The sequence below is a fragment of the Ambystoma mexicanum genome, chromosome 1q, assembly GCF_040938575.1.
Source record: "Ambystoma mexicanum isolate Mex_15411 chromosome 1q, UKY_AmexF1_1, whole genome shotgun sequence".
Taxonomy (NCBI): domain Eukaryota; kingdom Metazoa; phylum Chordata; class Amphibia; order Caudata; family Ambystomatidae; genus Ambystoma; species Ambystoma mexicanum.
The window spans coordinates 1,462,382,286-1,462,405,358 of NC_090922.1; the positions used below are offsets into that span (position 1 = coordinate 1,462,382,286).

Below are 23,073 nucleotides of genomic sequence, written 5' to 3' on the forward strand. Positions count from 1 at the left end.
CATCAAACTCAACATTAAGCATCTTACCTCCTCACCAGGCTCACCTCAGGCGAACAGGTTGCGCAGCACTGCTTGGCCGACCCTGGACTCCTCCCTGGAATCCCGATCGACGCAGTAGAATTTCGTGAAGGTGTGCGTCGACCTCCACGTAGCAGCCCTGCATATGTCCAGCAGGGGCACACCAGAAAGGAACGCCATAGTAGCTGCGATCGCTCTGGTGGAATGGGCTCTCGGACGGCCAGGCAGCGGTCGGTTTGCCAACCGATGACAGTACATGATACAGCCGGAGAGCCATCTGGAAATGGAAGCCTTCGAGAGAGCCTTCCCCTGATTGACAGGCCCAAAGTTCACAAAGAGTTGTGACGTCTTCCGAAAACACTTCGTGCGGTCCACGTAGAACTTCAGCGCTCTAGCCACATCCAGCGAGTGCAAAGTCCTCTCAGCCGGCGACGAAGGCGACGGGAAGAACACAGGCAACACCAAGGGTTCGTTGAGATGGAAGTCCGACGGTACCTTGGGCATGAAGGAGGGGTGCGTCCTGAGCACTACCCTCGTGTCGTGAAAAGTCAAGTACGGGGCCTTGCATGAAAGGGCCTGGATCTCTCCCACCCGTCGTGCGGAGGTGATGGCCACAAGAAACGCTGCTTTCCACGACAGAAACTTCAACGGGGCCGAGTGCAGAGGCTCGAACGGAGGTCCCATGAGCTTGGTCAGCACCACGTTGAGCTCCCACGCCGGGGCCGGAGCCTTCACCGGCGGGAACGATCTGAACAGTCCCTTCATGAACTCTTTCACCAGACGATGAGACCACAATGACGTCCGGCCCGTGGTTCTGGTGTATCGGGAGATCGCCGCAAGATGAATCTTGATGGACGCGTGTGCCAGTCCAGCTTTGGCCAGCGTCATTAGGTACGGCAGTACCTGGGGAGCCGTAATCCGTAGAGGGTTAATCTTCTGTGCGTGGCACCAGACAGAGAACCTCTTCCATTTGTGTCCGTAGCATTTAAGAGTCGAGGACGCCCTGGCCTTTGCAAGAACCTCTCTGCAGTCGGTCGGTATGTCGTATCCTCCAAACTCTAGCGCTGCAGGAGCCAGACCTGCAAGTTCAGCGATTTCGGGTCGTGGTGGAGGATGGCGCCTCCTTCCCTGGAGAGAAGATCCGCGTCCACCGGCAGCTTGATTGGCGGGGACGCTGACAAGTCCAGAAGGTCCGGGAACCATATCTGCCTCGGCCACGCAGGTGCGACGAGGATCATCCTGCACCGTGACCTCTTGAGCTGGTTGACGAGCCGGATTAGCAGTGGCAAAGGAGGGAACGCGTAGAGGAACAGGCCCTCCCAGGGGAACGAGAAGGCATCGCCCATGCTCCTCGCCTGGGGAAACCTGCTGGCGAACCTCCGGCACTTGGAGTTCGTCGCCGTCGTGAACAGGTCGATCTGGGGTGTGCCCCACCGTCGGAAGAGGCGATCCACTAGATCCTGCCGTAGTTCCCACTCGTGGCACGAGCGCAGCTCCCTGCTGAGTGAGTCGGCGATGGTGTTTTTTATCCCTGCCAGATGAAACGGCACCAGAAACATCCTTTGGGCGACGGCCCAATGCCACAGGTCCTGCGCCTCCTTGGACAGCGCTGGGGACCTGGTTCCGCCCTGTTTCCTGATGTAAAACATGGTGGTGGTGTTGTCGGTGAAGATCCTCACCACCTTGCCCTTGAGGGACGGAAGGAAGGACCTGAGGGCCCAGAACACTGCACGGAGCTCCAGGACGTTGATATGGAGGGACTTCTCCGTCGGGAGCCAAAGGCCTTTCGCGTGCAGATTTTCGGTGTGCGCTCCCCACCCTTCCAGGGAGGCATCGGTGGTCACTGTCTCCTGGTGATCTGGGGTCTGGAAGTCCATGCCCGCCGTCAGATGCGTGCGGCTGCCCCACCACCGGACTGCTCGGCGGAAACTCTCGTCGAGTGTGATCCTCTCCTCGAAGCTGCCCGTCGTTTGGATCCAGCGCGCGTCCAGGAACTCCTGCAACGGGCGCATCCGGAGCCTGCACATGGGAATGAGGTAGATGCAGGAAGACATCATTCCGAGGAGGGACTTGATGGACCTCACCTTGGCCGCGTCGGAAACCAACATCCGCTGTACCTTGCCCAGGATGGACCTGGTCCTTTCCTCCGACGGGGAGGCCAGAAGAGACACTGTGTCGAGCTTCGCTCCCAGAAACAGTGCGTTTTGCGCGGGTACCAGGTGAGACTTGGCGTAGTTCACGGAGAATCCCAGGTCCGTGAGAAGTCGGACGGTCCTTGCCGTGTGATCCCGGGCGAGCTCCCTCGACTTGGCTCGGATGAGCCAGTCGTCCAGGTAGGGGTAGACGTGGATCCCCTCGCGGCGCAGCTGCGCCGCCACCGGTGCAAGGCACTTGGTGAATACCCTGGGTGCCGACCGTAGTCCGAAGGGGAGGGCTTTGAACTGGTAATGACGCCCTTGGACCACAAACCTGAGGAATTTTCGGTGCCCCTTTAGGATGGGAATATGGAAGTAGGCATCCTCCAAATCCAACGACGACAGGAAATCTCCTTCCTCCAGCTGACCCAGGACGTGCTGGAGGGTGACCATCCGGAACTTTTGCGCCTTGATGAACTTGTTCAGACGTCGCAGGTCCAGGATGGGGCGCCATCCCCCCGTCTTCTTCTTCACGAGGAAGTATCTCGAGTAAACTCCGGAGCCCCGAAGTCTCTTTGGGACGAGTTCGATGGCGCCCTTCCTCAGCATCGCCTTTACCTCCAGGAGAAGTTGAGGGACGTGAAGTTCTTTCCTGGCCACGGGGGGGGACGCGCGGACACCTTCTTTGAAATTCGAGCGCGTGGCCCCGGGCCAAGGCGTCCAGCACCCAACGGTCGGTGGAGATGGACTCCCACACGCTGACGAAGCTCGCCAGCCGGCCTCCCACCGGGGTGCTTCGGTGGGGGCCCGACCCCGCGGTCGGTTCAATCCTGCTTGGACGAGGCTTTGCCGCCTGACCTCCTTGGCGACGACGGCGGAGTCCGCCAGACTTGCCTCGTCCTCTGTAGGCCTCCTGAGACGACGAGCGGGCCGCTTGACGGTAGGTGGAAAAACCGCCGCCGGAACCTTTGGAGGCGCCCTTGCCTCCGCTGTCCGCTGCTCCGAAAGGGCGTCCGTCGTTGCTGCAGAACTCCCAGGGCTCGGGCCGTCTCAGTGTCCGCTTTAATGGCCTGAAGGGAATCGTCCACTGTTTTGCCAAACAGGTTGTCCCCATCGAAGGGCATGTCCAGGACTCTGGTCTGAACGTCTTGACTGAAGTCCGTAGCCTTGAGCCATCCACGCCGCCTAAGGCAAACGCCGTTGCCCAACTGGCGGAACCCAGTGTCGGCGATGTCCGTCGCGACGGTAATGGCGTGGTCCGAAGCCACCTCACCTTCCTGCAGGATCTCCAGGGCCTCTGTCCTCTTGTCGTCCGGCAGGAAGTCCAGCAGGGGAGCCAGTTTGTACCAGAGCTCCCTGTCGTAGCGGGCCACGATAGCCAAGGCGTTGGCCGCTTTAATCGTCGTCGCTGCCGACGAGATGACTCTGCGTCCCATAGCGTCCAATTTCTTTCCCTCACCGTCCGGTGGGGAAGTCGATGTGGAGGCCGCACCCCCCCCCCCGCTTTCTTCCTGGCCGCCGCGGAGACGACGGAGTCCGGGGTAGGCTGCGCCCGGAGGCACAGGGGGGCCGTGTCCGGGACCCGGTACTTCTTCTCGTACCGGTCTCTTCTAGCTGGCGTCGTGGAAGGGTTCTTGAGGAGGGTGAGGCCCTCATCCCAAATGTCGTCCAATAGAGGCACTGAGAGGACCGTCTTCCTCTTGGCCTCGCGCCGCTGATAAAGGAAACCTTCCTTCTTCTTCTCCTCAGGGCAGAGTTGAAAAAGCTTGGATGCCCTGGAGATCATGGAGTGGAACGATCCAATCTCGTCGGGCGGAGAAGCCCTGGTGGGAGGCGACGACGGTACATCCTCGTCGTATACCTCGTCGTCCGTACCCGTCGCTGCCGTGTCAGTCCCCGTATCATCCCCTCGGGTGGACGGGGAGGAGGGCTGCAAGGGGCGCGACGGCTGAAAAGGAGGCGGAGGGTGGATCCTTCTTTTCTTGGTAGGGGGAACACCAGAAGGTCCCGGTTCTGGGTCCCCCGACGGGAGAGGTTCCGTCGGCAACGGTAGTCTCGTCCTTATCTCTGAGCATAAGGACTGTATAGCCAACAAAATGGCCGCCGAGCTGTCTCGCGGCGCTGGCAGAAGGGGATCCGACGGGCGATCAGGGGCCCCGTCGGTACCCTCGATGTCGTCGTCGTCGCCTGCGTCGGGATCCATCCCGACGGGCCGGTCTTCTTCCACGCCGAGGCCGTGGCTTAAGACTTCGACCAGCTCCTCCTCCGAGGTTGAGGCCGAATCTACGACGACGCCCTGCCCCCCTTTTTCTTCCCCACGGGGGATTTCACGGGGGCCCTATCGATGGGCACAAAAGAGGACTCCCTCCGAGGTGGCAGGGAGACTCTGAGCCCCGAGGTCGCCACCACTGGTGTAGCCCCCACAGGCTGAGCCAGGGCCGACGCGACAGTTTCGATAGAGGGCTTGGCCGGATGGATTAAGGCCTTCACCACCTTAGGTGCGCTCACCGCCTTATCCTTGAGGGGGGGGGCACTGCCTCGCTCCCCCTCCGATGGGGCCTTCGAGCTCGACCGGGGCCTCTCCAGGAGCTTCGCCGGGTGCTCGGCCTTCCTCTTACCCGACCCAGAGCGTTGGCTCGTGGTTGATGGTGCCGGGGAGGGTGCGCCCTGCCTGGCGCCCGTAGAGCCCGACCGTTCGGCGCTCCCGGTGCCAGCGGACTCGCGGTGCTTTGCCTTGTGTTGGACCCCCGTCGCCGGGGCGTCCTCAAAGGTCTTAGAAGACCGCTCGGATTTCTTCCTCTTCTTCTCGCCTGACGGGCTCTTCCCTTCTAGCCAGTTGGCGAGACGTTGATGGCGGTCCTTCATGGTCCGCTCCGACATGTTGCCGCAAAACGCACAGTCCTTCTCCACGTGCGTCTTGTCCTCATGTAAGCAGTAGAGACAAAAGGAGTGTTCGTCCTCCTTAAAGACGTTCTGCAGCTGGCATCCAGGGCAGACCCTGAACAGCTTTCCGGGCGTCGAGCATCCCTTCTCCTGGGCCATGTCCGGGCCTGAGAAACTTCTGGAGTCCTCCAAAAGCGTAGCTCGACGAAATCTTCACCCTTGAGGGGCGCAGACGAATCCGACACGGGTCCCCGTTGATCGGATGGAGAGTCGGTGGAGCTTGAGGCTCTTTTGACCGAAAACAAGAAGTTTTTTGAGAAAAAACGTGAAAAAATAGCACTAACGCTCGAGAGCAATAGCACGAGGATCCCAACACATGAACGTGCGGTAAAAATCTGAAGATGGCTGCCAGAGGCGGTGCTTAGGTGGAGGGCAGTCATTGGCTGTGGTCAGTATGACGCAGAGACCAGTGATTGGTTATTACTACGAAAGACAGATCAGAAACGAAACTGATACTGGTTTTTTCTTTACCGAGGATTCCCAGCCTGACGACGGGGAATATTCATGAGCATGTGAATCGATGCCAGACCCCATGCTGGAGAACGCTTGCTACGTCCGTGCCGTTAAGAACTGAGGCACTGACTGTCTGCTGCAAAGCCCTCGCAGGACAAGGCTGCAGTGTTGAGCGAAACAGACGTTTGGCGGCAAAGGGGATGCAGTGCATACAAGGAATACGGAAGACACGCTCCTGTCTGCGGCTGCCAAGTAAGAAGTTGCGGGGAGAGTCCTCGCTACCTAGCCACGTGCGTTTCATTGCATTCCTTGATCGCATGCGTTCCGTGATCGCATGCGCTTCTTGCATCTTTGGCTGCGTGCATTCCTTTGAATGTGTGCGCTCCTCCCTACCTTGGCGTTTGCCCTGATTTTGCACTGATTTTGACGTTTTTGCATCTCCTGGTTGTTTGCATCACTGTATCCCTGCTGTTCATTCTTTTTCCAAGTTCTCTGGTTGATTGTTCTGTCTTGGCAGTTTTGTTTCTCCTGGTTCTTAGCGTCATTTTATTGCCTACATCCTTGCTGTTCATTCTTTCTTTCAGGTTCCCCATTTGATTATTCTTTTACTAGTAGCGTTTTGCTCTGGTTTACTTGTCGATATTTTGTATCTGATTTCTGTCATTGTTCTGTCCTCTCTGAGCCCTCCTCCTTCTGTGTCCTCCCCTCATCCTAGTGTTTCTCCCCCCTCCTGCCTGCTTCCTAGCTCATCCCTTACCCCTCCACTCTCCCTTCCCCCCCTACGGTGCTCTCCGTCTCTCCTATCTTCTCCAACTGTTTTTCTATCGACTAACCTATCCTTCTCACCAAGTCTGGTAGGAAGAAATCCAAGAAGGATATCCTGGTCTCCAACCAAGAGCTCCCCATTGCAGATACATACATACACCAATGCTTCCTCCAGACAGACCTTACTGACATCCTCTCTGCGCCTATGGACCCTCCATATGGTCTCTGTTCTTCACCCATTAATGTTGGCACGAGATGGGATGCCCTCCAGGCCCCCTTCCACTCCTCCAAACCATCATTAATGTTTACCTAAATAGCACCTTCTTGGTCCAAGACCCCAGGCCAACCTCCTCCATTTTGATAGATGCTTCCTGCGTCTTAACTCCCTTTCTTCTCCTGCTGTCCCTGGATCCCTGCTTCCATCATTCCTATCCAGGACTCCTTTGAATTCTCTCGCTCTCATCTACCTGGATGCTTCTTGTCCTTCTGCAGGACTCTTTCCCAACCTCTGTGACTCCCTCTGTCTCTCTTCTTCTATCTGGCCTAACCCACTCTGCAGGGCACACCCTGGACGTTCTGATCTCCTCAGACCCTCCCCAACCCTCTCACCACTCCACTCTCCTGGAGTGACTTTTCTCTTTCTCTCTCGATGCTTCTTGTCCTTCTGCAGGACTCTTTCCCAACCTCTATGACTTCCTGTCTCTCTATTCTTCCCTCTGGCATGACCCACTCTGCAGGGCACACCTGGACGTTCTGATCTCCTCAGACTCCCTCTATCCCTCCCTCCCTCCCCCCCCTAACTAAGACCCTGACACAGCCCTCACCAAACACACTCATGTGAACACATACACACACACTGACAAATAGGTAAGGGGGCTACTGGTTGCCATAAACTGCTGAGTATACTCAGTGGGTAAATGCAGCATGCTAAGGAATCTGGCCATACCTTACACATTTTTTTGTACTCCTTATGTTTTAAAGATAATAATAATAATGTATTTCTCATATTGTGCTAAACACCCATTGGTCGCAGAGCACTAACAGAAGGCATTATTATCCCACAGAGTGATACTCATTTCATTCACTTCAGAAGGATGAAAGGATGAGTTGACCCTGCCAGGATTCGAACCTACCACAGCAAGCGCATAGCTCGCTGTGCTATCTGACCAGCTATAAACATCACTGAGCTCAGTACAAAATATACTCGTTTTTTAAACACTTTTCAAGTGGCAAGACAGTGGCACTAATGTTTGTATATCTTTAATTATGAGACTTTGGAACATGGCACATTGTCGTTCCCCCGTATTGAAGTGCGGAAAACTACGTAAAGCAAGATATGGTACTATATGCTTCCTCTGCAATTATAACATTTTGGACTTCCAACTCCCATCACATTTAGCCAGCATAGTAAACGGCGTAGTATTATGGGAGATGTAGTCCAAGACATCACCAATTGCTTCCATCCATCATGCAATCAATGGGGCTGGCCAGATCCCTTCCCAACAAGAGATTCAACAGTGCCATCTAGTGGCTTATAAAACAATCTGACAAGGTCATGCATTCACATAGGTAGCAATAGAAATAAACAACAGGGCTGGGATGATAGCTCACCTGCAATGCGTCTGTCTTTGAAGCAAGGTTTCTAATCCCACTCCTGTCAATTACCTGATTGTTTTGGAGTTCACTGAAACAGAAACCCTAACCTTATTTCATATATTGTCCAGCTTGATCTTGCCTGGTACACTCTCTTGCCATGGCTTGGATTATATGTAAACAATTCTGACTTGCGAATGCCTGGTGTACTTCTCCTGCTAAGGCATTATTTGTATGCAAACCACTTATTCTCACCTATTTGGTTTCATAAACTTGTGACTTGAAATGCCTGGTATACTCTCCTGCCAGGGTGTCTTCACCTGCATACTGCACATTCTTGCAAACTTGACAGTCTCTTATAATATATTTTGTTCTGTTTTTTTGTTCCGTCTCATTCATATCATTTACTTTTGTTTCTTTATGGTACCATGGTTGGTATGCCCCGGTGTCAGCTCTTCCCTTGGGCGAACTCACCGGGTCACTGCAGCAGGGGTTGGCTCTCCCACAGTGAACCAGCAGCAGCCTGTCAGCATCCCGCTTGAGCCTTTCGGGTTTGCTGCCTCTGCCTTGCGATTCCCATCCTCCTCGCGGCTCACGCTCATCTGCTGCGCATTCCCCTGGTCTCCAGTAGCACAGAGCATGCTCTCGGGTACAGCTGCACGGCAGGAAGCCGTCCTTCATGCTCTGCATTCTCACAGCTTTGCAGACTCTGCAGTCTTCCTCCCTCATTCCTTTCATGAGCCAGTTGGCTCCACGGACCTTGCTTACACCTGGCAGTCTCGGTCAGCACCGAGCAGACAGGAGATCTCTGGGCAGGGAAAGAAGTGATGACATCCTCTGATTCATCACAGCTGCCTGAGGCGTAACACACATTCCACAGCAGCGCTACAACCTGGCATAGCACGGCTGTTCAGCTGTAGCCCAGAATCTCTCATCACATCAGAGGGGCTCAGAGAAAACCAAAGGAAAATGCAGTATCAGAGTTGGTAACAACTACCATAGAAGTGAACTGGGCTACAATGCAGTAAAAGTTGGTATAACCTTGGTTTAGCCTAAATAAAAGCTGCCACCATCCTACTGGTCTACACATGTTCAGGACGACAGGGTCTCTGGGACTAAAATGGGTTGCAGCCATATGGGACAATAGGGAAGCACACTGGAAAGGTGGGCGAGGGAGGGACAAGCCACCGAAAATGTCAGGGGGGCTTTCTTACCCAACATCCCTTGTCTTTAAAAACCTGTAGTGCTTAAAAACATACCTCCACTGGGTATCTGAAAACTGGGTGTTAATAACTTTACATTTGGAACATTATCCACTTGCCGTACCATGAAAGAAGATACATCGATGCTGTCAACGTACTGCTTGATGTTCCCCAGGTTCTCATCCTCCTTCAGTATGTGATCAGAGTAGAAATGCACCAAATCTTCATCACATTCGTAATTCCAGTTGGGAGGAACAAATCTGCAACGAGACGAGGACAGAGTCACTACCAGTTAATTCACCAGCTATCCACCCCATGACAACGCCACCCGGTAAACCCTTAATGCCAGTTTTGCCTCTTTCGATCACTCCCCTCTTTTCTCCAAAAAGGCAGGAGGGTTGTTCTCATAATTAGTAAGGACCGGCCATCTGCACCCTTAGGCCTCTCAACCACCCTCCTCCTTTGAGCATTTCTCGGTCAAACTCCTTGCTTGCACCCTTCTTTCTATCCTCCTCATCTACCTCTGACCGGGCACCATACACCTCTTCTCATGAACTCTTATTTGAAACTTCCAGCCAATGTACCTGCTGCCATAATGAACACACCTTAACCTCTTGAACATCTCCAAGGCCCAACCACTCCAACTGGACTCCACTCTCTGACAACTCACTGGACGACCGACATAACCTTCCAACTCACAACTGGGGCAGCTTACTCAACTTCATCCTCCTATTTTCCACCCTGGTTGCAAATGCTTCAACAACTAAACCTCCCTCTCTGAAAATGCACTTATTCACTGCTCATCACTCACCCACTCTAATATCAATATTGAGTTTTAGCAGTTACACTAAAATATGCTCATGCGCCCATTACTCCTGAGAAAGAAAACAAATAGCCTCTTTTTTGGTGATAGAGTATTTTGATATCAAAGGGTGCCCTTTATGATGACACGCGTTTCGACTATTTCCGTCTTTTTCAAAACAGGGCTATGTACAAAAGTCAAACAATGTGTTACCATTGTCCATGGTGAATGGGCCATTTTATTTTGGTTTGGTTCAAAAAGTAAATCAAATAAAAATAAGACAATTTTGCGCAATTCAAGCAGTCATTGCAAAAATCCATTTAGAAAGAAAAACAACATTTTGTACATCCACATGAAATATTGCAAGAGTTAAGAAAATAAAGGATGGCCATTTCGGGAGGGGAAAAGGGTGGGAGGTTTGTGGGTATTCAAAAGAGAAATGTGAGAGAAAGAAAATAGAATTTTTTTTAATGTATTGTTGAATTCACTCATTACAACTTTTGTTGATAAAGATTTCCATAGCTGCACCAAGTTAAAACAGTCACTGTACAAATCTGGTTCTGCTTATGCAGTCCTGTATAATGCACTTTATGTCCTTAACAGTTTATATATCCAGTCATGGGGTAATCCCAGCTACACCCAAGAAGAGATTGCAATTTCTTAAACGGACCTGTCCGGGCTTCGTGTTTTAACACAATGTTTGATTAATGCTAATTTCTGAGTCCTGCTGCTGTCTTTTGTTTCTGTGTGTGTATTGTTTTTTTTGGTTCATGTGAGTTCTGGCGAGAGTTAAGTTTGTTGTAATTGTAAACCAAAAATTATGCTGTAGCGATTCTTGGATCCCGTTAATAACATTAGTGTTCTATGCGTCTGTTATTAAGCGTGTGTTGTGATATATCTTGTTTAATTTAATGTGATCGAGAGCACTCGAAAAAATGCTGTGTCCCATATTCATAGAAAGTAAGGAAACGTATGCACGTGGGTCCACGTGCATCTATTTGACTTGATAAATGGTTATGTCTAAAAACAGGGAGGAGGGGGTCGGGAAGACTCTTACCTTACTTTTAACTGCTCCGTGTGTTTCTGTCCTTGTTAGAGTCGGTCCTCGGAGCAGGCTCCATATTGTTATTTGTTGGGTTGCTCGGCAACCTAGTCCTACGTTTGTGCCTATTACAGCGGCCATGTTTTGGGCTATTGTCCATGTTAGTGTATAATGCAAACGTATGGCTCACTACCTACGGATGTCGCTCTTCATGAGAGAGTAATGGATTTAGTTGTCCAATTGTATGATAGATTCCATTTTCTTGCATAATAAATATCCTAGTTAGAGTTTTGTGCCATCATATCCACCTGATGTTAAAGTTTTAAAACATTGTACCCACATTACGGGTTAATAAATATATATTTTTTTAATCTAAGCATTTTTATTGTAGAACAAATTGGAAAATGCTAAATTTCATCATTTGATGGGGAATTCTTACCAATATGCGGTCCCCCGTCTTAGTGTAAGTAACACGGGTCGTGATTCTTGAATTGTACTTCCTGCTTAATGCATTCATTACCATTCCCGAGTCCCTCTAATATTAGTCGCAGATGTTAGGTTGCCCATAAATGGTTGTAATAGTGTTCCCTGTTCTTGTGGTCGATGTTAAGTTTTTTTCTCCTTAGTCTGTTTATGTGGTCATTGAAAGTGATGGTCATGGTGATTTTAAATCATTGTGTACAGAGAGAGTGATTTCGCTTGTTGTGCAAAGGTAATATGGATTCAAGTAATGCACTTAATATGCATATGTACCTTTCCATGCATAATTCTGTGTCGTGTTTGAAGAACCACAAACTAGTCATGATTGGATAATTCTTGTTGGTGCACATTATCTTATGTGATAGTAATTAATGACTTGTAGTAACTATAATCTTTCTTTTGGTGATAGTTAGTGTCCCTAGTCATTGTTGTCATTATACAGAAATTACACATTAACCTTTCATGCATCATTGTATTGTGAGCAAATGCAAATTGGAAATGTCTGGTCTAATAAGGCTCCAAGGCCTAAGAAAGACACACACAAACCGATTACAGAAAGGAGAACATCTCGTTGTCCGAGTTCAAGCCTCTTTCTACTGAGCAAAATCTGCAAATCATTCTGGCTTCTTCTTGTCTTAATTTAGATTCCTGGTTCCCCCGTCTTGGTCCAAGGGTCACTTTTCTCAAACCCACAAATCTCAATAATCTTGTCACGCCACTGATGTTTTTTTTGCCAGTGTTGGGCTAATGGTAGGTTGATGTCTTGATTTCCTATGGATGAGAAGTGTTCTCGTATTCTGGTCCTCAGTTCCCCGATAGTGCTTCCTATGTAAATTTGCTGGCATTGACATATGATGGCATATACAACAAATTTTGTTTTGCAATTGATATGGTCAACAATGGTGTGATTGGTGCCGTAATTGTCCTCAAAGGTTGATGTGATGTCGACAGCGTGTTTGTACATTGAACATGAGCTGCATTTTCTGAAACATTTTGTTAATTGTGGTCATTTTCAGTTCTGGGAGTAGAGATGGGCTAAGTATATTCTCGATAGTTCTGGCTTGTTTGTAAATGATGGATGGACTGTCATTGACGTTTTTCACATGTGGGTCCAATTATAAGAGATTCCAGTTTCTTTAAGATATTTCTCAAAGTCCCATTGTTTGCACAATATGTAGTAATGAGACTGATCTTTTCCATTTTGTTACTGGTTTCTATTTTGGGGTTTAGGGTTTCTGTTGTGTTCAAATTCTTCGCTCCTTCTTGTGCTTTGGTAACAGTTTTGTTATCATAGCCTCTTGCTTTAAACCTTCTTGTGAGTAGTTGGCATTCTTTTTCAAAAACCCCTTGTTCTGTGCATTTCCTACGGGCTTTGATATATTCACCACTCAGAATTTTTCGGATCACTGGATTGTGGTGACAACTGGTAGCAAACGAAGTTGAATTGGCCTCCGTTTCCTTTCTGAAGGTTTTTGTCTTCAATTGGTTGTCTATTACATAAATATTGAGATCCCGAAAGTTAATCTTGTTAGTACTTGAGGTTCCAGTAAATTCTATTCCCATTGGGTTCGAATTGGCTGTTTCTGAAGTATTCCAATGTCTCCTTGCCCCCTTTCCAAATCAGTAAGACATCATCTACGTATCGAGTCCAAAGAAGTACACGTTGTTCGTATGCTTCATCTTGGTAAATCTATCTGTCTTCATACATGGATATCACTAAATTAACAAGGGCAGGGGCATATTTTACCCCCATAGCCACTCCTCTGATCTGTTTGAAGAATTCCTAATTGAAAATGAACACATTGTTCTGTAAAATTCATAGTAGCATCTCTTTGAGCATGATAACAGATTGGAATTTGGATGCAGTCTCTTTTGAGAAAATGTAATCTTTTGTTTCAACTGCTGTGTCATGTCTAATAGATGTATACCATGATTTCACATCCCAGGTGGCTAATATGTAGTCCGTATGCCATTCTATTAATGCCCATTTGTTTATTGCTGAGGTGGTATCTTTCAAATAGACCCTTGGTTAACAAAACCAAATCCTAAGTATGTTGTCTATAGCCATGTCTCAGCCATGTTCATTGTGGCCCAGCCTATTCCGCTTAAAATGGGTCTTCCCTCTGGTATCCTTTCATAATCTTTGTGAATCTTTGGCAAGAAACATATGGTAGGCAAGATTGGTTGTCGCATGTCCAAAAACTGTTTCTCCTCATCTGTAATCAATCCTTGTCTGTGCCACTTTATTATTGCATCTCTTAATTCAGTCATTATCTCCAGTTTAGGGTTAGATTTAGTGTGACATAACAGAAAGGTGTGTTTAAACGATTGGTTGCCATTGTTACATAATCCTCTCGATTCATAACTACAATCTTTCCTCCTTTATCCGCAGCCTTGAAAGTCAAATTTTGATCTTGTTTTAAATCCGGCAATCCAGCAAAAAATCCCTGATTTTAGACATAACCATTTATCAAGTCAAATAGATGCACGCGGACCCACGTGCATACGTTTCATTACTTTCTATGAATATGGGACACAGCATTTTTTCGAACGCTCTTGATCACATTAAATTAAACAAGATATATCACAACACACGCTTAATAACAGACGCATAGAACACTAATGTTATTAACAGGATCTAAGAATCCCTACAGCATAATTTTTGGTTTACAATCACAACAAACTTAACTCTCGCCAGAACTCACATGAACCAAAAAAACAACACACGCAGAAACAAAAGACTGCAGCAGGACTCAGGAATTAGCATTAATCAAGCATTGTGTTAAAACACAGAGCCCGGACAGGTCCGTTTAAGTAATTGCAATCTCTTCTTGGGTGTAGCTGGGATTACCCCATGACTGGATCTACAAGCGGTTAAGAACATAAAGTGCATTACACGGGATCGGGTAAGCAGAACCAGATTTGTAGTACAGTAACTGTTTTAACTTGGTGCAGCTATGGAAATCTTTATCAACAAACGTTGTAATGAGTGAATTCAACAATACATTGAATTTTTTCTATTTTCTTTCTCTCACATTTCTCTTTTGAATAGCCACAAACCCCCCGCCCATTTTCCCCTCCCAAAATGGCCCTGCTTTATTTTCTTAACTCTTGCAATATTTCATGTGAATGTACAAAATGTTGTTTTTCTTTCTAAAAGGATTTTTGCAATGACTGCTTGAATTGTGCAAAATTGTCTTATTTTTATTTGATTTACCTTTGAACCAAACAACATAAAATGGCCCAATCACCATGGACAATGGCAACACATTTTTTGACTTTTGTACATTGCCCTGATTTGAAAAAGACGGAAATACCGTCGAAACACGTGTCATCATAAAGGGCACCCTTTGATATAAAAATACTGTATCACCAAAAAAGAGACGCGCATGAGCATATTTTAGTGTAACTGCTAAAACTAAATATTCTTTCCAAACAGAGTTGAGGAACCAAGGACTCCGTTGTTACCTATGCTGATGCGACCTGGATATATATATCCTCTCAAAACACAATAGGGCGCTGAGCTCTACTAAAAAAGGTACCCCAAAACAGGTTCCACACAACAAGATCACTCTAATATCAACCCCCATTATCGATCACAAATCCCCACCAGCACAACAACATCTTACTCCAAGCTCAGTCTCCTCCACTTGTTCACTCCATTGATTTCACCTTAATTGAATTTCACTGCGCATTGCGTGGCCACTTCAATGATAACTACCCTTTGCTGTCCATTTACCCCCTCTCTCCTGCCTTCTCATGCATGTACATCCCCAGCCATTCAGCTGCTGTGAAGAATTGTGTGTCGTTGATTATAGTACTGGCGCAAAGACCACAGCTCTCGACATAACCAAATTCTTCTCTTATACTAATCTTGTTTCCACTCTACACATGCACCCTTGCATCAAGGACCCTTCAGCCATGCTTTGCTGCCCCCAAGAACCAATCCATTTCCTCCTCAGACACCCTCTCTCCACTGATTACTGTTTCCACCCTTCTCTCTCCCATCTGCCAAACACTCTTTCTTTCCCACTTCTCTAGCGCTCAAAATATATCCAGCCTTCTCGCTGCTACCCATTTTTCACTCCAACTGACTGATTTATTTCACAAATTGGAGGTGTCTCTGTCTCTCCTGGTATCTTCCCCAGCCTTTTTCAAAACAGCCACAGTCCTATCTATGCTAAAGAAACTAACTGCTGACACCAAAACCCCCTCATTTTACAGACCGTTCTCTCTCCTTCTCTATCAATCTAAAATCCTCAAGAGGGTTGATGCCCAGTTCATAATCCAATATCTCAAGTTACCGTGACAAGGCCAGTAAGCAGGCCTGGTCCCCCTTCTAGCTGGTGTCGGGAGGCATACTGGGGACTCATCCAGTGTCAGTGCTACCACTGAGGTGGTACGGTGGCAGAAGCAAAGGCCTGAATTATTGCCCTGCTTATGCCACAATCCTTGCATGCAGACCCTTATCTCCAGCCATGCCTCTTCTCCATAAAGCTCAGTAGTCTATTTTTACCGAGCATCAGAAAAAGATGATATGCCTTGTATGATAGACCAACTAACACCCTGCAGCTGTAAGGGTCAAACACAGGAGACAGACAACTGGAAGCACCATGTAACCAACATCTTGTGCCAGCATCCAGGAAACACATCAAAAGGCACAAAGGAGCCGCAGTACTCACATGACTGCTGCAAAAGTAGTGTTTCAAACTTAAGGGTGTTTCAAACTTCATGACAACGTATCATTCACTCCTGTACCCCGTGCCACTTCCCGTTTGTTTGCTCCTTTTCCCTACATGCCCCACTCCACTGGAATTCTCTCAGCCATAAAATCCATATATTAAGTGGATCCACCCAACTATTCAAACTAACCACCTGTTGCATTCTACTCTCAGGCCTACCACTATATAATTGGCAAATATTGGCCTCAGGTTGCCAATGTTAAACATATTGTTTTACCCTCCAATCTCTATCCCTGGTACATAGCCACTCGAACCTCCTCACCACCACATATACAGAATTGCCTGTGCTCTATGTAACCGTTAGTTTGAATGTCATGAAGTTTTAAACACCCATTTCTTCTATGAATACAAACACAAAGACAGTCAGCATGAGAAGGATTCCAACTGCCATGTGTTGACACCACAAGCTCCTATACAGACAGCCGGTAGAGTCAGGATTATGTATGCTGCAAGCGCCCAAAGAGAGGAAGGCACCCAGTAAGAATTGTGGGGACACTTATGCTCTTACATGTAATGGGGTGAGAGCCATGACCCAGTCGGTGGGAAAGGGGGGCAGGAGGTCACCAGGATTGTCACCAGAGCCAGTCCCGGCCCAGTGGCGACGCGAGAGAATTGGGAGAGCTCCGTTCTCTGCCCCCTTTCATGTGCATTGTTTGTTGAAAGAGGTACTCCTGTCGGTTACCAAATGCCTGCAAATCCCCATTATGGTGAGAATTCTGCATCAAAACACAAAGGTTTACCTGTACCAGAAGGTCTGAATAAAAAGTAGTCCACATTCCTTGGTGGTCTATTTTTAGGCAAGGCAACATTTATATCTGTTTAAAAAGATATGTATGTTTTCAGTTCATCATACCTTGTAATAGCAGTGGACCCTCCATTATCAAGGGCAAACGGGCCTCTTCAAGGCTTCATCGCTCATCTTTTCTAGATCTGCTAGCAATGCCCCATAAGTGAAAAGATGCATTTGGTTGGTAAGGCCCAGATAAGTGAGCACTATAGCAGAGGTCTTCTTTGTGGAAGGTGCTGTCAATGCCACTGGTCTGTAAACTTCACCTGAGCAGTACAGGTTAAAAGGGATCACACTTGTGTTTTTATAAGGAAGTACTGGTCATATTTAGGGTCTCATCACAAGTTGCCTGAGCCTTTAAATACGCTGGTAACAGTATTACTGCCGCATTTACGTGCTGGCAAAATCACAAGTTGGGCGTAATATGGCATTTGTACCACCAGCTTTTTGCTGGAGGTCAAAAATGAACATGTTTGGACCGTTTTCGGGGCCATTACCACCAGCGCAGTTACCGGTAGCGCTAATAGCTATTAGCATTGGGCGGTATACCGGTGGTATTGCTGCCGGGATACCGTCCAGCTAGTGATGAGGCCCTTAGAGTGTGAACTAGATCGGTATGCCATTTATTCAGAGTACTGGTGATAGCTATAAGAAGGAGAAAGAACAATTTCACAGGAATCTACTGTCGCAAAAGGTTTATGCAATAATTATGAAAACAGGTTATAGAGATCACACTTGTGTGAGAATATTTGTAGAGGTGCAAACCAATAACAAAAAGGTACCTATTCACCTGTTCAAATGGGAAAAAAACTCCAAAAACGGCAAGTACTTCGGTCTTTGCAAAGGTGTTTGGTAAAAAGCAAGACATCAACTGGGTAGGTCAAAGGGTTGAGCTACAATTCCTGCATTCAGGTACGAAGTCTGAGCTATTTTCTCTTTCATGGCAAGTTTTTTAAAGGTTTCTTGGCAGCAGCTAGCAACGAATTCGAATTTGACAGGCACGTGAAGGGTGGGAGGGATTCCTCAGACACTCAAACTCAGAGATTAAAGGAGTGTTGGAATCAGAAGAACTCTGTTGTGGAGAGAGTCTTGTCAACCCATCACAATGCTCAAAGAAGTATACCGGACTACGATCATCCAGAGCTTTACATGTTATACTATGCTGCTGTGGGAGGCTGGGGTTCCCAGATGTCCTGAAACACGTAAACTGGCGAGAGAAGTGTTCCAATCTGTCCTTGATGGAAGAAAACTTTTCCGAATAGGGTGTGGAGGGAATGATGGATCTGATCCGGCTAAACTATGGTTCATGCCCAAAATGGATCAATTAACTCAATCCTGTAAGATGATAGGGAGACAAATGGACATGAACTGCAAACCCTACATCACAGAGCATGCAGAAATACACCCCCAAGATGGAAGATGCCAGTTTCTGAGAAGGAATGGGACAAAGTTCTTTCCTACATTTCTGGTGAGAAGCCCTAAGTAGTTTTGATTCCCCTGACCTGGTTTACAGGACCTTTCCCTGATGAGCAGTTGTCAAAAACGTGATTATAGATTGTGCCCATGCGAGACCATATATTCCTCGGGTTTAGAGTGCCCTAAAATACCCTGTTGGCATGTGCGAGTTGCATATAGCTGTGCTGGTTTCCTTGGTTGTTGGCAGGATTTGTTGGAGTGAAGCAGGGGTACACCCTGTTTTACCCAGGGGCGTTTGCTACCGAAAACCCCCTGTATAAATCAAATAGCAAGTTAAGTGGATGTTGCTATATATGATCATGGCTACTGCCAACCTGGGGCAGATATGACCCGTTAGTTTATTACTCTGTATAAAAACCTGAATCCACATCTGGGAGAAAGACCAGGAAAAGACCAGGAAAAAGTTCTCCAAAGACGAACTGACAATTGGTTGGCTGGCAGCCAAATGTTTATTACCATGTGACTGGTGTGCGGGGTCAGTAATGCGAGGCAGACAAGTGCTTGTAGTTTTCCCACAATTTGACATTTTATTAATACAAGAAATGTCAAAGAAAACCCAACTTAATTTATTCTACGTTCTAAGGGGAAGATCTACAAAACAAAAATGGCTCTCACGAAACACCAAAACATTTAAGTAAATCATCAACAGCATAAAGGATTACCAAATAACCAGCGACTTGGATAACTTCGACTCGTCCCTGGTATATCTCTTTCCCAGGAACATCACAAGTCAATCTCTCCCAAAAAAAAGTAAAGTCTTCAATCAATTCTTGAAAAGTTCTAAAAGAAACAAAAGTTCATCCAAACAAAAATCCACTGGCAACAGTCCTTTCTCTGAAAAGTTCTCTTTCCAATCTCCACAAAGAAAACAGCACCAATGGTAATCCTGGATAACCTACTTTCAGGATAGACTTGGCAAAGTACAAAACAAAAGTGCTTCAACAACGATCCATCTTTTTGTAATCTCTGCTGTATCTTTCGTATAACTTGTCAGGATGCTTCTTCTAAGGGCGTTGCTTCCCACTTGACAAATCCATTCTGCTAGCGGCACTGTGAAAGCAGGATCCTTTGCTTCACAGTCTACTGCTTCACCAATTTTCAATATAATGTTCTCTGACAATATTATAGACAACCACAATACTGTTGGTTCTACTGCAACTTGGCATTTTAAGGATTTTTCAGGCAACTTAACGGAACAGTGCGCTCAAACATGTTATTGACCCGATCGTTCGGGCATGTTGTTTTAAGCATACTGTGATCGATCATAAAAAAAAATGTCCTATGCATCTTACCTTTGTTTTTCTCACTTTTACACATGCGAAAACAAAGTGTTGGCCATGGCCATCTTGTGCTAATCTTATCCGTTGATGCATCGCCCTGAGTTCAAGTGCGCTCGCGGCAATAACTCATTGTGTCCCTGAAGCTGACATCACTACATGCACTCGACCCTTTCCACAACGCCAATGCGAGTCTCGTTTCAACATTCTCTGCGCAAGTCATTGACCTATCTCCATGGAAATGGCAGGACGCTGCTTTCCTTAAGAAGTGTAAACAGACCCTTTCTGATCAGACAACACTCTAGTTTCTTTGTCAATAGTTTCACTGGATTTAGTTTAGATCGCTCGTGGCTCGTTGCTGCTCGGTTCAGCTATCTTCCTAGTACGAAGCCCCTGCAAACCGTTACTTACAGTAGCAGAACTGATTTCACTTGTTACTTTCCTCATACAATGTCAACAATACAGCCCTACCAGTACAAGCCTGAGTATTCAGAGGAGGAACTAATGAAAGAGAAGGCTGCAGAAAAGATGGGGAATCAGATGATAGTTGCCAGATCAATCACCCGAGCATGAGCTGCAGCCGAGTCACATGGGATACATTTCAACCTGGTGTACCTGCAATCGTTGCAAGGTCATGCCAACCGAGATGGATAACTGCTGCTGCCAGGAAAACTCTATGCTCGGCCTAAATAGTCAAAGAAGACACACCACCGCTTTGCGTTACTGCGCTGCATGACTTCAGGGCAGCCTGCCTCACAATATCCATGTAGAGGATTATTATGGTGCTTATATACTCTAGATGTAATGTAATTTTGACTACTGGGACCATTAGAATTTCATATTGTTTTCCTATTTTGTCCTAACTGTGATCGATCTCTCTGTAGAAATGCAGCTCTACCTACCCCAGTGCCACACACACCATCGCCTCCCCCCCTCAGCTCTGTGCGACCCCTGTCCTCACGAAAGTCCTGCCATGTCATTGTTACAATTCTGTACTATCATTACCGAAAGAATGTGCTCTGCAGAGAGCGTGAGACCGTGACAAGCCATATCCCAAGTGTACATTCATCTCCACTAAACTGCCTGTACCCTCTCAACCCTAACTCTTGCAGTCCAGGGTCCCACCAGCCCGACCCCCCAGTTGCTTTCATGTTGATATTCATCTGACCCCCATCCACTGACCATTCCAGAACACCCACCACAGCCCTAATGCTGTGCAGCCAGCATATTCTCCGAAAAGCAACACACGTCCACCTATATCACTAGGATCCAAGCAAGGCGGCAGATGGTAGATCAACCCTCTGTGGTGGGCTATAATTATAACTTTTAGCATATAGTGAGGACTTGTGCTGTAAGGGTTCCCGCCTTCATTTTTCCAAGGGCAACTGTGCCATTGAATTTCGGGTGCACTTTTTGAAGTTGGATGGTATACTTATCAGGTTCATTCAATTAAAATAGGCATGTTTCTCTTCAGAGGTGGTACAGACTAGTGGCCTATCAATCGCTTACATGGTGGCTTCATGGGAGGCTTGGATACTGCGTTCAACGAGTAAAACCCGCCTGTGTCGTTCAAGTCATTCACGACAAATTCCCCAGTGACAGCGGACAGTACAGGGGATTTTCTCATACTGTACTTCAACCTAAATTATACAATTTGTAGTTTGTTTGTGCCATCAACATCACCCAATTAAATAAAATACAACTGAGTAAATAAGGTTATTTGAGTTTTTCAGTGAGTCAAGAACACGCGCAATTGTCTACGAGTGTCATGAAAGAATGGTTGGTGCCAGGGGTGGACTGGGAACGAATGGAGGCCCTTGAAATACTTTGCAAAGTGGTCTCATATTACACATTTTGAGCTAGCTCATCCCTTTTCCTATTATATGTGAAAATAAAATACAAAATAGGCACAGATTGCAGAGGCACACCTGGAGATCTCCACAGTACCCTGTAGGCCAGTCCAGCCCTGGTAGGTGCACGTTTGCGCTCACCTTGTCCCCATCCATCCCCCTTCCAGTATCAATGGCATTACACACGTATGACCATGCGCTCCCAATGGGACTGGGTGGGTGTGACCGCTCAAGTTGTCAAACACCATGTACACTTCAAAAGGCATCTTCTGCACGGTCACCATTGTCCACATGGCCTCCCCAGACCCTGCGCCGCCAGACTCCCCTTTTCAAAGCCCAGCCCCTGCAATCAACAAACATTTGTGAGCCTTCAGCATTGTTCCGCCTTTTCGCACTCGCCCCATGCCCATCCACCACCCCCTTCCAGTATCAATGGCATTTCACACCTATGACCGAGCGCTCTTAAGGTGGCTGGGAGGGTGTGACCGCTCAAGTTGTCAAACACCATGTACACTTCAAAGGCATATTCCGCATAGTTACCAATGACCACATGGCCGCCCCAGACCCTGTGTCTCCAGACTCCCATCTTCACATCCATCCATTCCCCGCCTTCCATCCCTCTACAGTATCAATGGCAGTTTGGACCCAAGACCATGCACAAATAAATAGGTAGTATTTTGATGATAAGGCGATGCAAAGTGAGCTTGTTAATAAATATATATTCAGCAACAGTGTTCACTACTACTACCCACATATTGGACTAACTCATCAAAATGGAATTCATGGCCTAAAAAAGTATATGACTTTCAAAAAAAGCAAAGACCCACAAAAACATGTTTGCATTTGTGTTACAAGTATGGTCCTATTGCCCTATATGCTGTAATATTAAGCCTATACCCGTGTGCTGGAAAGGCGGCAGGGTGGGTTCATATGGCAGATGGGAACCAGGGATGGAGGCAGAGTGGGCGTCTAGGAACACGTCATCCATTCACATACCTGTACATACACATACTTGTGTAAGTCTTTATAAACACCTTGAGAACATCTGGGAGATCTACTAGGTATATCGTCACCGAGCTACCTGCTCACCGGATACTTGTTCCTCTGCTTGCTGAAACTGCTCATCTGTTCACCAAAGTAAGGGTAAGTCAACTAATTACTTCCCTATGTTCATCAAACGTTTATGTCGATTTCAGCCAAATGTGCCCAGGATTTTAATGTTCATGTTTCTCAAAGACTTGTGCATTAGCGATTAGTTCTGGTATTTTCTTCTCTGTAACTACCACAATTCATCACTGTACATTATAGTAGAATGTCCAATTTAACAATTGTATAAAAAGTTGTTGCAGAGTTCACTGGACTAGGTCACACAGCTTTTCGGTCTTTATTTTAATTAAACTTTTAAGACAAATCTCTGGTGCAAATTGCTTTATTCACATTCATCCAGTATTATTCCTGCTAATAGTTCCTATTTCTTTATACAGATCTCACACACTTTAAGAATGCCA

General features: G+C 47.2%; 1 protein-coding gene across 1 annotated transcript in view; it reads right to left on the minus strand.

Annotated features, from left to right (window-relative positions):
- Nucleotides 1-23,073, minus strand: part of HECTD3 (HECT domain E3 ubiquitin protein ligase 3) — a 623,726-nt gene that overhangs the window by 466,642 nt on the left and 134,011 nt on the right. Inside the window, exon 4 of the mRNA XM_069642356.1 lies at nt 9,234-9,369. Coding sequence (XP_069498457.1) covers nt 9,234-9,369 — 136 coding nt within the window. The remainder of the gene's footprint in view (nt 1-9,233; nt 9,370-23,073) is intronic.